We start from the raw sequence: 14,810 nt of genomic DNA, 5'->3' as shown, positions 1-14,810 counted from the left end.
GTTCGTCCATAGGATGAATGTTAATTGCCGAGACAGACTATCATTAACTAACGTAGCATTGGGAGAATAGGACGTGTCATACTTATAGTTATTATGTATTAATATAAAATTGCAATTATAATTATAAACTAAAATTATGTTACGTTTTTTTAAGGCTAATAATAATATGGTAGATAACTATACAATACGTTCTAAAGTATTACTCGTTATGTTAAAATGTAGCTTTTTTCGCTCGGCTTTTTCATAATTTAAGTCGCCATTTACCAAAATGGCGATTTTTTCTCTTCTTTAAACGTATGAAAGACAAGAATTCGTAGAAGAGCGCTTCATACTATTTAAACAGTGAAATTTTAACAAATTATTTAATTATAGTATTTGGAAACTTTGGATTTCACGAAATTTATCGATTGACCCTGTTTCAATGCATGTTTCCCACCTTCCGGTTTGCCTGTACTATAGAGTAACGGCAGTGCTACGTCACACGACGTCATCCATGCTTTTTCCTATTCATAAAAAATTCGCGCCCACAATGGCGGCCATGGCCAAAGCTACAGAGTGCTACTACTCTTTCTCTCTGACTCTATAAAGGTACGATTGTCAGGAGCCACGGCAGTCTGCCCGCGCGATTTTAAAAAGTCGTAGTTTTTAGGGTCCTGATATTAGCGTTTTTTATTTAAAATTATTTATCTTCCGCAATTTATATTGTCTTAACATATTCTACTTACAAAACGTTGACATTTTTTGTAAGCATTTTTTTTTTGAAAGCTGTTTTATTCAGTAACCGCGGAAGTACTCCATGACTATATAGCTCCTCCTACGACTAAAGCATAAAATTCTTAGGTGGGCCCATACTTCAGGAAATAATAGGGGGTAAGGGAGGAAATTGTATGGAAGTTTATATAAGTAAAGAGACCAAGAAGTGGGGGAGAAAACTAAGCTTTAATGGGTAAAAAATATGCGGTACTTCGGCCGATAGGCCTTCAAGGCGAAAAACTTTATAACGACTAGTTTATATAAATGATAAATTTGGGGGGGGGGGGGCACGGGCCCATTGGGCCACCCCCTAGAACCGCGCCTGAAGTATGCCACTACACCTTTATTCCATTAAAAAATCTTCTACTAACGAGTAAAAAGGTGGACTACGTTAGATTTTAACCTTTTTATTCATCCTAGTAATTTTGGGAGTCACAACCAGGCTTGGAAATAAGGTTTATTTATAAACTGTTCTATTTCGCCAGTGACTCCCAACTCTGGAATTATTTAATTGGTCACGTTGACAAGTTGGTTAATAACGGTAGATAATGGACGCTTCAATAAAAGATACTCGGTTTTATGGCACGCCAAAAAGGACAAAATTCGACTTTGCTCTCTCTCGGTCTCAGAATGCGAAAACATCGAAAAACAGCCCTCACTCGGACATCGTTCACCCTCTCTCTGTCTTAGATTGCGATAATGCGATCACATCGTATTCCCTCTCTCTGACGTCGTTATACACCCTCGCACTGACGTCGTCTAGCGGTCTCTCTCTGACTTCTTGTTTCACCCTCGCTCTGACTTCGTGTTTGACCCTCGCTCGGACGTCGTCTAGCGGTCTCTCTCTGACTTCGTGTTTAACCCTCGCACGTCGTCTAGCGGACTTGTGTAATTTGTAGGAAGATATTTACCCTTCCCCCTCTGCTGGCAGCGAGATGAGGGTTTTAGTACTATAGTAGCCCCTATCACAGCTTTTGGTAGTATTCTACGGAAGTGTAGTAGTCTTCAACGAATTTATCACTAGGTTCGTGATTCAACTCTTCGGCATTTTATAACCCTAACTAAAATTTTAGATCTCTTTTTTAATTAAACTGCTACACCTAAATATTGGTTTATTTTATTTAGGTATGTTGACGTAAAATATTTTTAAGGTGGCTTGATTTGTAGTGCATTTTGAGTAAGATTGTTTTAAAAACCAACAACATTTATTTATTCGAAGGGAAAAGTAGTGTAAATGTCAAGGATTTTTCTGAGGAAAACCGCGGAAAAATGGTCATCTCGTATTAGAAACTGCATAAATCTGATTCTCTAGTTTTGAACTTCTAACATTATATTATGTCGGTGAAAAGTTGGAAGCTGTTGAAATAATTAATAATAAATTCTATATTAAACGATTATAATATTTTTAAATATGGTTAATTTTTATTTACGCAAAGAAAACAAGAAATTAAGAATATGTTAAGATGAAATTGCACTTAATATTTAAAAATATCTTAATTAATCAATGATTGTGTTCGTGCGCCTTATGCGAATGCGAAATAATTAACCTCAATTGATTAAAACTAACTTTATAACTTTATTTAATATATTCTAGACAAAATACAATGGCTGTGTTCAGCCCACTACATTCCGAAAAACCCGACTGAAAAACACCTCGTCTCTTAAAAATAAATTTGTCCGGGTGAAGGCTCCTCTCCCACGTGACAGTCTACTTCTCTCTCATTTTTGGGGAAGGAATAATTGGGTTCAAGGTTCTCGTGAATGTTTTGAATTGTTTTCGTTTTCTAACGCTGTAGTACAGGGTGTTGATTTCAAAGGCAGGGGAATAATTATTTGACGGAACAGAATGTTTCGTCGACTCTTTTTATAATTAGTGCGTTTAAACACTTTCTTCTATATATAAATGCTAAAACATTTACAAACCTTAAACGAAAGTCTTGAGAAGTTCTAGTGTTTTTTTAAAGGAAAGGTTAAAAACATCTTTTGTCATTACAGTGCTGATTGATACTGTGTCACATTTTTAACTAGAAGTCCATTTTTTTAAATTCACTAAAATTCACTTTTTTTTTAAATTTGGTCAGTAAAAGTCACTTTTTATCAAATTTGGTAGGTTTTCTTTACAAAATATTTTTCAGAGTTACTTTTCGTAGATAACATTACTAATAATCTAGCATTATTTGTAAGTTTAACTCAAAAATATGACAACTTTTTAGTTAGAACATTTTCCTTTCAAGTTCGATTCTCTTATTTATCTCCCTATAATTGGAAATATTTTTGCTTCGCAGTCTCGTTATATCTCTACTCTGCAAAAAAGTTACTGTTGTGGTTTTTACTTTACTGAACTATCTTTAGTGACGTTTCGATTACTATTCCGTCTCATTTTGGTCACTATTTTCAAAGTGGCTAGTCACTATTTACACTAAAATTTAGGCAAACTTTGAGTATCAACACTGGACACTGGCATTAAAGACCTTGAAAAAAAAAATCTCAATGCAATTAGAATTATGTTTATATCCAAGGTTGGTAAAATCGTTTACGCAATATCTATCTATTTACACTCTTAAAACGATTGGGTTATTTTAAAGAAAATTTAAGTAGATTTGGCATTCTAATTAAATATTGGGTTGTTAATAATTTAACCAAATATTGGGTTACACCTTTCTTAACACAAAATTTAGTTATACTGAATTGTCTCTTAACCACCAACTAATTTTTGGTCAACTGGCATACTTCAACCCAAACCTCCCTTTTAGGTAAAATCGTCCAAGTCTTTTTTGGTTCCATAAATACCAAAGGAACCAAATCCCTTCAGTTGTTAATTGCCTTACACCATGCGAAAATCAGAAGGGCAGATGATTCAGTTACAGGGAATCCTAATAATCATATTTCAAATTGCAATCATGATTTAATTATTTGCAATCTTCATACAGCCAAGTTAATTTAATCATACACCGGTATCCTGACAATCAAGGAAATGATCTGCCCTCCCTAAAAACCATTCATAACTTTAAAAAATCGGTTGTAATTACTGTTCAACCATTTGAATAATACTAAACTAATTTATGCATTTCTGTGAAATATTTGGCCCAGGTAGTTTAAATACAAAATGTAAAATAAATAATTTAACCTCAAGTCTTTTTTAAGGTTTTTGTTTTTATTTTAACAACTTTGGCCTGAAAAATATCTAAAGCCATAGGAGGGAGTGGGAAATGGCCGAAGTGTTGGTGTTCCACACCAAAAAACTTGAGGTTATCTTCCCTTTAAATCATGTATTACCAGTTTTCAGGTATGAGCTTTGGGGGAAAAAAGCTTTCAACAACGATGAAGCATATATGGGTTGAGTCTAAAATTGCCTGTTCCCATTTCCGTCTAACTTTTTCATTTTGAGGAAATTTGTGAAAACTAACTTTAGTTTGATGTTTAGTCGACAAGCAATTTTTGATCAAACAATAATGAACTGTGGTGGTACTAAATAAAAACAGACAATTATTTCATGTCAATTGCATTCAGGGTTGGCAATTTTTGGATTTTTTAAAAAAAAATCAAATAAATCGATTTTTTTTATTTAAATCGGATTTTTATTGATTTTTTTGATTTTAATTAAAATTTCAAAGTTTTATATAATTTAGTATAATAATTTTACCTAAATCAAATATGTTTTCATTTTTAAAGACTAATATGTATAATGAATTTGTTAAATTTAAGCTAATAATCATATAGAAGTTTTTTTTTAAACCTATTTTGGTACTTCACAAAACAAATTTGGCGTAATCCCCAGCCACTGGTAGAATCCAATGCAACATTAGGGGGGAAATACAAGAAAGATTATAATTAAACCTAAATTATAACAATTGGCGAGGCTTTTTCTTTTTCAAAAATACTATATAAAATTGATTTAAGTCAATAATTATTTAAAAAAAAATCATTGATTAAAATCGTGATTAAAATCAAGTTGATTTAAATCAGCCAACCCTGATTGCATTACATGTGAAACGTTATCATAGAAAGTAAACAAATGAGCCTTAGCTTGATGTATTAAAACGTTTAAAAAATCACACACGCCCCCGTTTAAATGCAGCAAGCTGACGTCACACGGGTGGTTTTTCCTCCATATTACCGACATCTGACGGATATCAAATGCGGAAGCTAAGAGCCAGATTTAAAAAAATTAATGTATATATTATGGCCTGTATTACAGATTAAACAAAATTAATGAATATATTATGGCCTGTATTACAGATTTAAAAAAATTAATGTATATATTATGGCCTGTATTACAGAAGGCTATGATTCGGCCGATGGCTCGTTTGTCTGACTGCTCGTTTTGCCGTCTGCTTACCAGGCTTGGAAATAAGGTTTATTTCTAAACTGGTCTATTTGGCCAGTGACTCCCAACTCTTGAATTATTTAAGTGGTCACGTAGACCAGTTGGTTAATAATACGGTAGATAGTTTTGAATTAATAAACTGGACACTGGACCAGTGAACCCCTAGCTTTTGAATAAAAAAACTGGTCCGAGAAATTAATAAACTGGTCTTTGACCCAGTGACCACCGCTTATATCCAAGCCTGCTGCTTACTGCAATTTTCTTGTTTTCTTTGCGTGAATAAAAATTAACCATATTTAAAAATATTAGAGACGTTTAATATAGAATTAATTATAAATTATTTCAATAGCTTCCAATAAATGTTGTTGGTTTTTAAAACTAAGTATAAGAAGATAATATTATTATTATTATCATCCTCTTATGTTATAAATAATTAAAATTTTATGTAATATTTTTATAATACCAGGCAATTTTAAAGCTTCTCATGGAGTTAATTCATTTCGTATAAAATTATCTTTTGGAAAAAGATGAAAACTCATTCCTTTAGAACTAAACATATTACTTTTGCAGTACGGTATGCAACAAGTGTTTCCTTTTAACCAGGTAACTTTTTTGGCATGTTAAGGCTTAGCAAAAAACGGTAAAATGGAACAATAGCCCCGCCACCCCTTTGCCCCCCTTTCTCAACCCCCCTTAAAGTACTTTTTAAGGAGATTCCAATGGTGCGAAAATTATTCCCCGCAAAGCATTATTTAAAAAGTTAATTAAAAAATGCCCAAAGACTATACCTTGGCGGCTGACGGCGCTGCGCATTCGTGTTGGATGAGGTAGGACTGATGACGTGGACGATTCTTTTAATTCCTAGATTTTAATACTTTTTGGATAACGTAGGACTGATGACGAAAAAGAAGAAGGCAAAACTGTAATAACTTTAAAGGGTTGGGATTTTTCCCCGTATTTCAACGCATGTCATATTATATGTCTTCTGCGTGATGTTGACTTATACAACGTCGAATGTATTCAAAGTAATGGAGCCTGACGGCGCCGCGCACTCACTTCGCTCGAGCGCTGGGGGCGCGCGGCGCCTCCCCAACCCCATACTAAAAAAAGCTATGGGCCATCTATAACGCAACCTAGAGGACAGCACCAAGCCTGACGCATCAAGTAACGTCAACCCGATATTAATACAACTAACCTAATAGAATAAATAACCTAGCCTATTTTCCCCACCAAAATCCCTAAAATTCGTTGAAATACCGCGAAAATACCGAAAATAGTAAGTTAGTAATGTTTTGCATGTCCCCATTTTTCTTTATCGTCATCAGCCCCACGTTATCCAAAACGCATTAAAATCTAGGAATTTAAAGAGTCGTCCTAGGGAAAATTCACTGCAAAAGGCCAATGTTCAAAAATTCATATCTCTGTAAATATTCATTTCCGGCAAAAAGTTATTTAACATTAAAATAACTACCTACTTGCCGTCTATAAAATATATATATATATATATATATATATATATATATAAGAATCGGGGGGGGGGGCAGCTATTCTACACTTTACCCAAAATTTCTGAGTTAAATAACGCTTTAAATCACTAACCTCGTCGCCAGAATTAACAGAATTAGAATATTCCGAACTTGCGGAACTACGCGAAGACCCGGTATCGGACATGGTTAGTGAAAAAAGAATACGGTTGGGAAATGATTCTTTCCTACCTATATAGTAGCCCACGGTCATTTTAATCCTTTAACAAAAGCTTTGTTTCGGGCACCGTCATTTTAATCCTTAGACCCCACGTCTACTACAGCAGCATATTTCGAAAATATTGTGGTCCTACTGGCGCCATCAGCATATTTCGCGAATATTGTAGTCCTACTGGCTCCATTACCACTCCCAATAAATAAAGAAAGGCTGATTTTCGACCGGGAAAAACGGCGCGACGACGGTGAGCTCTCTTCGCCGCGGAGTGAATTCTACGCCCCGAACCGTTCGGTTCGTACATCTTTAAATTAGAATATCTTTAAAATTAATTATTTGCGGCTTATAATTTTTGCACCATTAGATTCCCCTTAATAATTACGTTATTATGGTGTAACTAAAGAGTGGAAACTAGGTGGCGGTGCTATTGTTCAAAATAGCCCAAAAAACTGATGTTACGTTCGAGAAAGTTTCCAGCTTTCTAATATTTCACCAAGCACTATATAAATAATATTTTTTAAGTCCTGGCTGTCGGAAATATTACTTCTTGGCAATTTCTGGGAAGATGTTTTATTTAAGCGCCTATTTTGAAAATAAACTGGACACTGGACCAGTGAACCCCTAGCTTTTGAATAATAAAACTGGTCCAAGCAATTAATAAACTGGTCTTTGACCCAGTGACCACCGCTTATTTCGTCTGGGCGGCGTAAAAATTCTAAGAAAGAATTTTTATCTTGAGAAGAGTTCTTCGTGAGAATTTTTCTCCCCGTGAGAACCATATAAATAGAAATGAGACTAGAACCACTGCGCTTTCCGCCAATCCCAAAGGAAACCGGCAACCTAGAAGGCTGCCATTAGGGTAGAATCGGGCTATCCGCGCCATCTGACAGGCAGAAATTTTGAAGGTTGCGAGCCACTGCGCATCACGTCGTGCGCAGTGAGGGTACTTTTGTGTTTGCGTTTTTCGCGTCTATAAGCATAACCGCGGAAAATAGAAAATGGTAAAAATTGCGTATTTGATTGGTCTGTACTAACCGATTTGGGAAAGAAATACAATCCTAATTTCATAAGTATGTAATATTATAGGAATTATTTTATACTAAACTCGGAATATAAGTATTTTTCATTTTCAGCGAATTTAAGACCATATGTTTGACGTTGAGTTTTGGAGTTGCCATCATCACAATAGTTTAATCAGAAAACTAATTATGTTAAATGCCAAAGTTCACCTGATTAAAATTTCTAGCGACAAAAACTTGGAAATGAAAGGGAAAGCAATTAGAGATAAGCTTTCAAAGCTTATTTTATTTCAAGGTCAGTAAATTTAAAACGTTTATAAAACTGTAATTTACGGTAATGCATTGTGAACGTAATGATTTTCATAGTTGTTTAAATAACTTATAATATAATAAATCTGTATTTTTTACAACTCTACAATGCCGAAAACCGATCGAAGAAATGATAAACAAACCAGACAACGTTGCAAACGACGTTATGCCACGTGATCATATTTAGTTTAATTTTTTTTTATTAGATGGCGCAGATATGCGCAATTCCACTCTAATGGCGGCCTTCTAGCTGGTACATCTCTCCCCAATCCAATCGTGGTTCTAGTCTCATTTCTATTTCTATGGTGAGAACTCGCTAAAAGGCGTCAAATGTAAAAAGACTATTCTAAAGATGGCGGATTACGAAGTTACGATAATCCCACGAACGTAGTAAACTAAGCCTTTGACAATAAATATTATTTTTACACGATTTCACGACAATATATGAAGGAAGGAAATATTTTATTTATAATTTAAAAGGAAAGGAAAACTTGTAACGTCACAACTATAGTGTTAATAGTGGCCACCGTGACAGCAAAGATAATTTAAACTCGTACCCTAGATTCGACGGTTTCGTTACGAAGCGTTTACCCTTTTCCGGCACGTGACCTCAGAAAAATCGGGCTCCATCGGTTGTGGCACGGCCAACTTCGATCACGCGCTGCCGCGCTATATATAGCGTGGCAGCGCGTGATCGAAGTTGGCCGTGGTTGCGGTAAGGCGCAAACCATGGAGCGAATTTTTTCTGAGTTCCGGCGGGAAGTGGGTAAACGCTATCGGCAACGCGCGAGAGAGTGATTTCGAATCTAGGGTACGAGTTTAAATTATCTTTGGTGACAGTTACCGTTTTTTATCAACAGGCAAATTACATTGGTGACGTCGTGAGTTTCGAATTGAAAGCACTCTATTGGCTAAGTTAGAAGAAACCACCTATAGACTGTTAGAAGGATGATAAAATACGCGAAAAAGTAGATAAGTCCATAATTAAAAGGGATAATATAGCTAAATCCTAAACAAATTTGAAGAAATTTAAAAACTTACTAATAACTAATATATATATATATATTATATATATATATATATTATATTATATATATATATATATATATATATCCCTTTTAATTATGGACTTATCTACTTTTTCGCGTATTTTATCATCCTTCTCACAGTCCATAGGTGGTTTCTTCTAACTTAACTTATCGTATATACTATTCTCCACCACACTCCCCCCTTTTCGGCTTTCCGTTGCTATATGCAACGCGTTTTGAAATTTTTAATGTTTAGGCTTAGTTTCTCTTTTCAATTTGATAGTCGCCAGCCAGATTTCCCGCACGGTACTGACGAGTTCCAAATAGAACGAAACCGGTCTACCGTTGGAATTTCTGGCTATTTTATTTGTTTTTAATTTAGTTTATTACTCGAAGATCTATTTGATCCGAGTTTCGCGTTGCTCGAAGACCTATCGGTACGAGTTATTACTAAGTTTTTAAATTTCTTCAAATTTGTTTAGGATTTAGCTATATTATCCCTTTTAATTATGGACTTATCTACTTTTTCGCGTATTTTATCACTCTATTGGCTACCCAATAAGGCAGCGCTTTCTTAAAATCAGTCTCGCGCAAAATTACCATTCTGGCCAATTGCGATAAAATAAAAGCGAGTATCAAAATTATTGAAGTTGGCTCTACTTGTGGAATTTGAAAATACCTTTACATTTTTGAAACTGGTGAATTTTTACATGTTTTCCGCAAATACTTACGAGGGTTTAAGTATACAATAAACCTATTGCCGGGAGTAGTGGCTCACTCCTGTAATCCCAGGCGTGCGGGAGGCAGAGTTTGTGGATGGCCGTGTGAGGGCGACCACCAATCCCCCAACGGGTGGTCGGAATACTTCCGCCACGGGTGTCCCCACGTATCCCCCCTTTGGCGTGGCCGTCACACATATCTCGCCCTGATTAATCAGATGGTGTCTTCGCCGGGCTCGCGGTCTTCTCAGACTCAAATTCAGCCCTTTCTTCTTTGAATAAAAAAAAAATAAATAAACCTATTCCTCAAAAGGATAACCATAATTATGATAATTAAACAAGTAAATTATTAAAACATTATTATTTATAATTTCATTGGAATAAGCGGTTAAATAAAACTTGCAGGTTACTGTCTATACAGTGCTTGTTGAAATAATGGACACTTTTTACCTGTAAAAAGAACGCCTTGTTTGTGCTAAGCCTTAATACGTCAAAAAAAGGTTACCTGGTTAAAAGGAAACACTTGTTGCATATCATCAGATGTGAATAATTATCCACATCTGATATCATACAGGTTAAAAGTTTTTCGCTCTACGCGGGGCATAGTGTTTCCCCTTGCGAAGCTCTACGCCATCTTTCTGGCAACACAAATCAACGTCCCTCGCACGGATACTGACGTTTCATTTCTACTGACTTTCTAAGTGCCCTCGCTATGCTCCTCTCGCATACTTTACGGGATCCTGTGATAAACTATAGATCATCCACGCCGTTCGAACTGCCCACGTTACCTTTCATTTCGTCTCGTGACCGGGGCACTGAGGCGTCCCTCCAAACGAAGCAGCAAACAAACCCGTTCAAGAAGTCTGCCTGGGCTCAGCCCGAACATAAGCGCAGTCTTCGGTTTGACCCCTCAACGAATTTTTAAATTCAACCACTTACAAACTTATCAACACGCTCATTCTGCCATCACGGACGACTTTCAACAATTCTTCCGAAACCAGCCTCCCATTAACTATATCACTCCTCTACGCCTTCAGCGTCGAAGGAAAACTTTGATAGCTCTGCCGACTCCCCACTAAAGAAGTTCTCCTAAATTATACATCCTTGTCGCCACGCTTTTCGCTCACACTTTCAACGGGAACTATCAACATCAACATGTTCTCTATGCTCACTCAGACATTGAGAGGCTCTCTTTCTATCATTTAACTGCTCTGTTTCATCTGGAAGAAGGTTTTCCTGAGCTATCTAGTTTTCAATAGCGAAGCAAAGGAGGCGTAGCGGTAGTTTTTGGTCGCGAATAATCTTAACAGCCAAGCTAGACTTTCCCAACTATGGTCATACTCCTAATACATTTAAAAACTGTCTTCTAATGTGTGGTTAGACACAGCTGGTGCCACCTGGTGGTCGATATGTGAAATTCCAATGACCACCATTAACATAGCTCAACTCCCTTTTTAAAAGCAAACCAGTTCTTACACATGTTTCAAGTAAACACAAGATTTCATACCAAATATACTGTTGCCATTGACTACAGAATAGACCAAGCTAATCATACTAACACTTCTGAATTATTGTGTAATAAGTTATGCTACTAATGTTAAAAACAAATATTTAAATCAATGTACTTCATTTTAATTACAACAATGTTATTTTCTTAAAATTGATATTATCAGACAAGTGATTAAAGAGTAATAAGTTTATTGTATAAGAAACACAAACACCAATTATAAAAACATCTATTTTTAATCATCTTTATCTTTTTTATTTGTTCCTCTTAAATCAGGTACTACATTATCTAGAGTGGTTTTACTCTAAAAGAGAAGATAAATTAAAAATAAAGTAAAGAAGTTAACAAAATTTTTTCACCATTTACCGAAAAAGGCATTAGATCCCTTTTCATTGCATAAGCATCTTCACCATCAGCGTAATATTTTGGTTCTATTTCACTTATCCTGTAAAAACAAAATCCCCTTTGGTCTTAAAAAAATTATAATAAGATGTATAATAGACAGGGTAAGCTGGTGATAGAAAACATGTAGGGAGAAAGTGTAGGATAAACCGTCTGTGCACAATAAAGCTACATCTATACTCTTACTCGTTTTTTAGCGCGTGCTTAACCTGTCTAATATCTAGAACTTACGTAAACCCAAGAGTATTAGTATACAAATGAAGGGCAGCTCTATTACTCTTCCTAACATGCAAAGACACGTATTTTGCTTTAAAACATTCAACCATGGCTCTTGAAGATTGATCCATCAATTTCTGAGCCAATCCTAGTCGTCTGTGGGATCGTTTGACTGCGAGGGATGTAATATGGCCATGAGGATCATCATCCGAATCCTCTTCCCTGAAAATTACTTAGCTTTATTCAATTATTAAGTAAATACATTGTGAACTTTGGAGAAATTACATCTTTGCTAAGACATATCCCACAATATTTCCTTTGGTATCTTCCGCAACATAGGAAAGTTGGGGCCAGGAAAGTCCGTGATAAAAATAGTATTTCATTTGATAGTTTTCTGGCAAGCAAAGTAAATTACAATGCTGCATGTTCATCAAATCTTCAGGCTAGAATATTTACAGTAATGTAGGTGATAAAGTAAATAGAGTAATTATCCATATCAAACCTAGGGCAAAATAAATCATAGTACCTTTGCACAACGTATATTCATTTTTGAGGGATAAAAACTACTGAAGTTCCAGTAACTTAAATTACGAATACAATCATTAAATTTTAAAAAAATTAGGTTCGTCCTCTCGAGAGAGCGTGCTTCTACAATTAACTTTAGCAGACTACAAACACCAAAGATTCGTCTGCAGCAAAATATATGTTGCCCAAGACATAAGTGAATACAATAATAATTCACGGATTACCTTAATGCCATTTGAAATTATATAATAGACCTGTTAATCCTACGTTAGGAAACGCGAAAGGAAAATTTTTATGGTAAAAACACTCTGCTAAATCTACACTCCAACCCTTTTCTAGCGCAGCCCTATTCCATGGACACTAAATTTAAGCAAAAGCGACATAAAATCCAAAAGTGTGTCATCTCTAGCTTTGCACCTTTTAATATATTTACTGAGAGCTAGTCTTGCAATAGACTAGATAACCTACAAGTAAGAATAGTACTAGCAACCATATATTCAGTCTATGATCTGGCACGATTTCCTCTCTTTGACATACGTTCTGAAACGCCTCACCGGCAGGCTTGGAAATCAGGTTTATTTTTAAACTGGTCTATTTGGCCAGTGACTCCCAACTCTTGAATTATTTAAGTGGTCACGTAGACCAGTTGGTTAATAATACGGTAGATAATTTTGAATTAATAAACTGGTCTTTGACCCAGTGACCACCGCTTATTTCCAAGCCTGCTCACCGGTTCGAGCGACTCGGCAGGTGTATACCATTGAGTTGAGAATATAACTAGAGATACATATACGGGTTCAGAAATCAGGGTTTTGTGGGACAAATTTTTCACAGACTGAAAGTTTTATCATTCGGCGGTAACGCCTTCTATCTTTTCCAAAAATATAATTTTTTGAAATTTCGCCTGCTTATATTCTTTTTTCACGTGTATCTTAGTGGTAATTTGTATTTAGATTTTTAAATTACTGGGAAGAAACTCAAAATAATGTTTAATATTGTGATAATAATAAAAAAGTAAATATTGTATTATTCTAACATAGTAACATAACTCCAAACTGTTAGAATTAACATAACTATTGGCCTTTGAACCATATCAATTCAGTATTTTCCTAATGCATTCCCTTTTCAACAACTCATTAATATTCTTCGTAATTTTACTATCTTAAGTCGTTGTAAAAGTTAATTACTTTAGGGAAGGGGAAATTTAAATTATAAAGTTCAAACCAACCTCTTGGTCAAACTTGGGAGGATAAGGGAGTCGTAAATTACCCGCTAATTGTGTCCAAGCTGGGGTACTGAGACTCCGGGGACGATTTGAGCGCCATCTACACGAATAAAGATTTGAAATGACTGAATGCAGAGGGTAGGCTGAGAGCAGGGAGGATAGATGACGCTTAAATCGTACTTGGTCCGTTATGGGACTCGGTTTTCCTGCTTGGACATATTGAAGCCGTAATTTAGCACTCCCTTTGCCTCCTTGGTCAAACATCCCTAGTAGCACAAACCTGGCGTTTTAGAGTCGGCAGTGAGTCGCGGAGTCCATTTAGTGTCGGCATCGTTTTAAAGTCCATATTTTTCAGTTGCCCGCCAGTTGAGACGATTAAGCTGGTTTCACACTCGACGGAAAATATGCCGGAAAGACGATAATAAACGCCGAGCTGAAAATTGATTCCCATTCGATATACCGCTAACGTTCAACTTTACGCTGCTAATTTTCCGTCGAGTGTGAAACCAGCTTTATATTTTTTAGCCGACGGTAAAACACCCGATTAGCCGCCACCTGCATATTTTAATTATAACGCTGATGCAGTTTTTAATATTTTATGATATTTTAACTACTAAACGATTACGCCAGGCGCTATAAGAAAAATTAATCGTTAGAAATTAAATATGTCTTATATTTAAACAATCATAAATTAAATAAAAAATTTAAAATTTATAATTTACCGTCGGTTAAAACGAGATCGAGCCAACAGCTCCCTACACTAACTATTACCGTTATATATTCAGGATCCCTAAGGATTTTTAGCAATAATCATGTTGGCGATATTTAGCCCTTCTTCCTGCACCAGCTCAAGCAACATTACCAATGCCAAAATATATGCTTAAAAATAAGCTTAATTTAGAAATTTAGTTTTAATTTTTTATAGTGAAAAATACTTTGCACCGTATTGCCAATGTTTGACAGTAGAAATTCCCTCTATTTTCTTAAATTTTGAGCATGTAAGTTTGGGAATAGTTCTTTTTATAATGTAACCTGGTCTTCTTGTTTAAATGTTGCTCTTACGTCACAGTCTTTTACTTTCA

The 14,810-nt window shown here is 35.5% G+C and overlaps 1 protein-coding gene across 1 annotated transcript; it reads right to left on the bottom strand.

Moving 5' to 3' along the window:
- Positions 1 to 11,515: 11,515 nt before the first annotated feature.
- On the bottom strand, positions 11,516 to 12,631 carry vnc (GNAT family N-acetyltransferase vnc). The gene is made up of 5 exons (XM_090158119.1): positions 12,505 to 12,631; positions 12,264 to 12,421; positions 11,994 to 12,200; positions 11,727 to 11,805; positions 11,516 to 11,664 (listed from the first exon to the last, which is right to left on the bottom strand). Exons 1-5 carry the CDS (start codon positions 12,523 to 12,525, stop codon positions 11,596 to 11,598), a joined length of 534 nt encoding a protein of 177 aa, XP_090014245.1. The 5' UTR covers positions 12,526 to 12,631; the 3' UTR covers positions 11,516 to 11,595.
- Positions 12,632 to 14,810: the final 2,179 nt, after the last annotated feature.

The sequence above is a fragment of the Leiobunum rupestre genome, chromosome 9 (assembly GCF_980474605.1).
Source record: "Leiobunum rupestre chromosome 9, qqLeiRupe1.1.hap1, whole genome shotgun sequence".
NCBI lineage: Eukaryota > Metazoa > Arthropoda > Arachnida > Opiliones > Sclerosomatidae > Leiobunum > Leiobunum rupestre.
The sequence above is the reverse complement of the archived record's forward strand: the minus strand, read 5'-3'. Positions and strand labels throughout refer to the sequence as shown.

Bases quoted from the DNA above. Each gene is read 5' to 3' on its own strand.
- vnc (XM_090158119.1), bottom strand. From the start codon at position 12,525: ATGAATATACGTTGTGCAAAG. The intron at 12,422-12,504 runs GTACTATGATTT...TAAATATTCTAG, and splicing joins TGAATATACGTTGTGCAAAG to CCTGAAGATTTGATGAACAT. The intron at 11,665-11,726 runs GTAAATGGTGAA...CTTCTCTTTTAG, and splicing joins GGGATCTAATGCCTTTTTCG to AGTAAAACCACTCTAGATAA.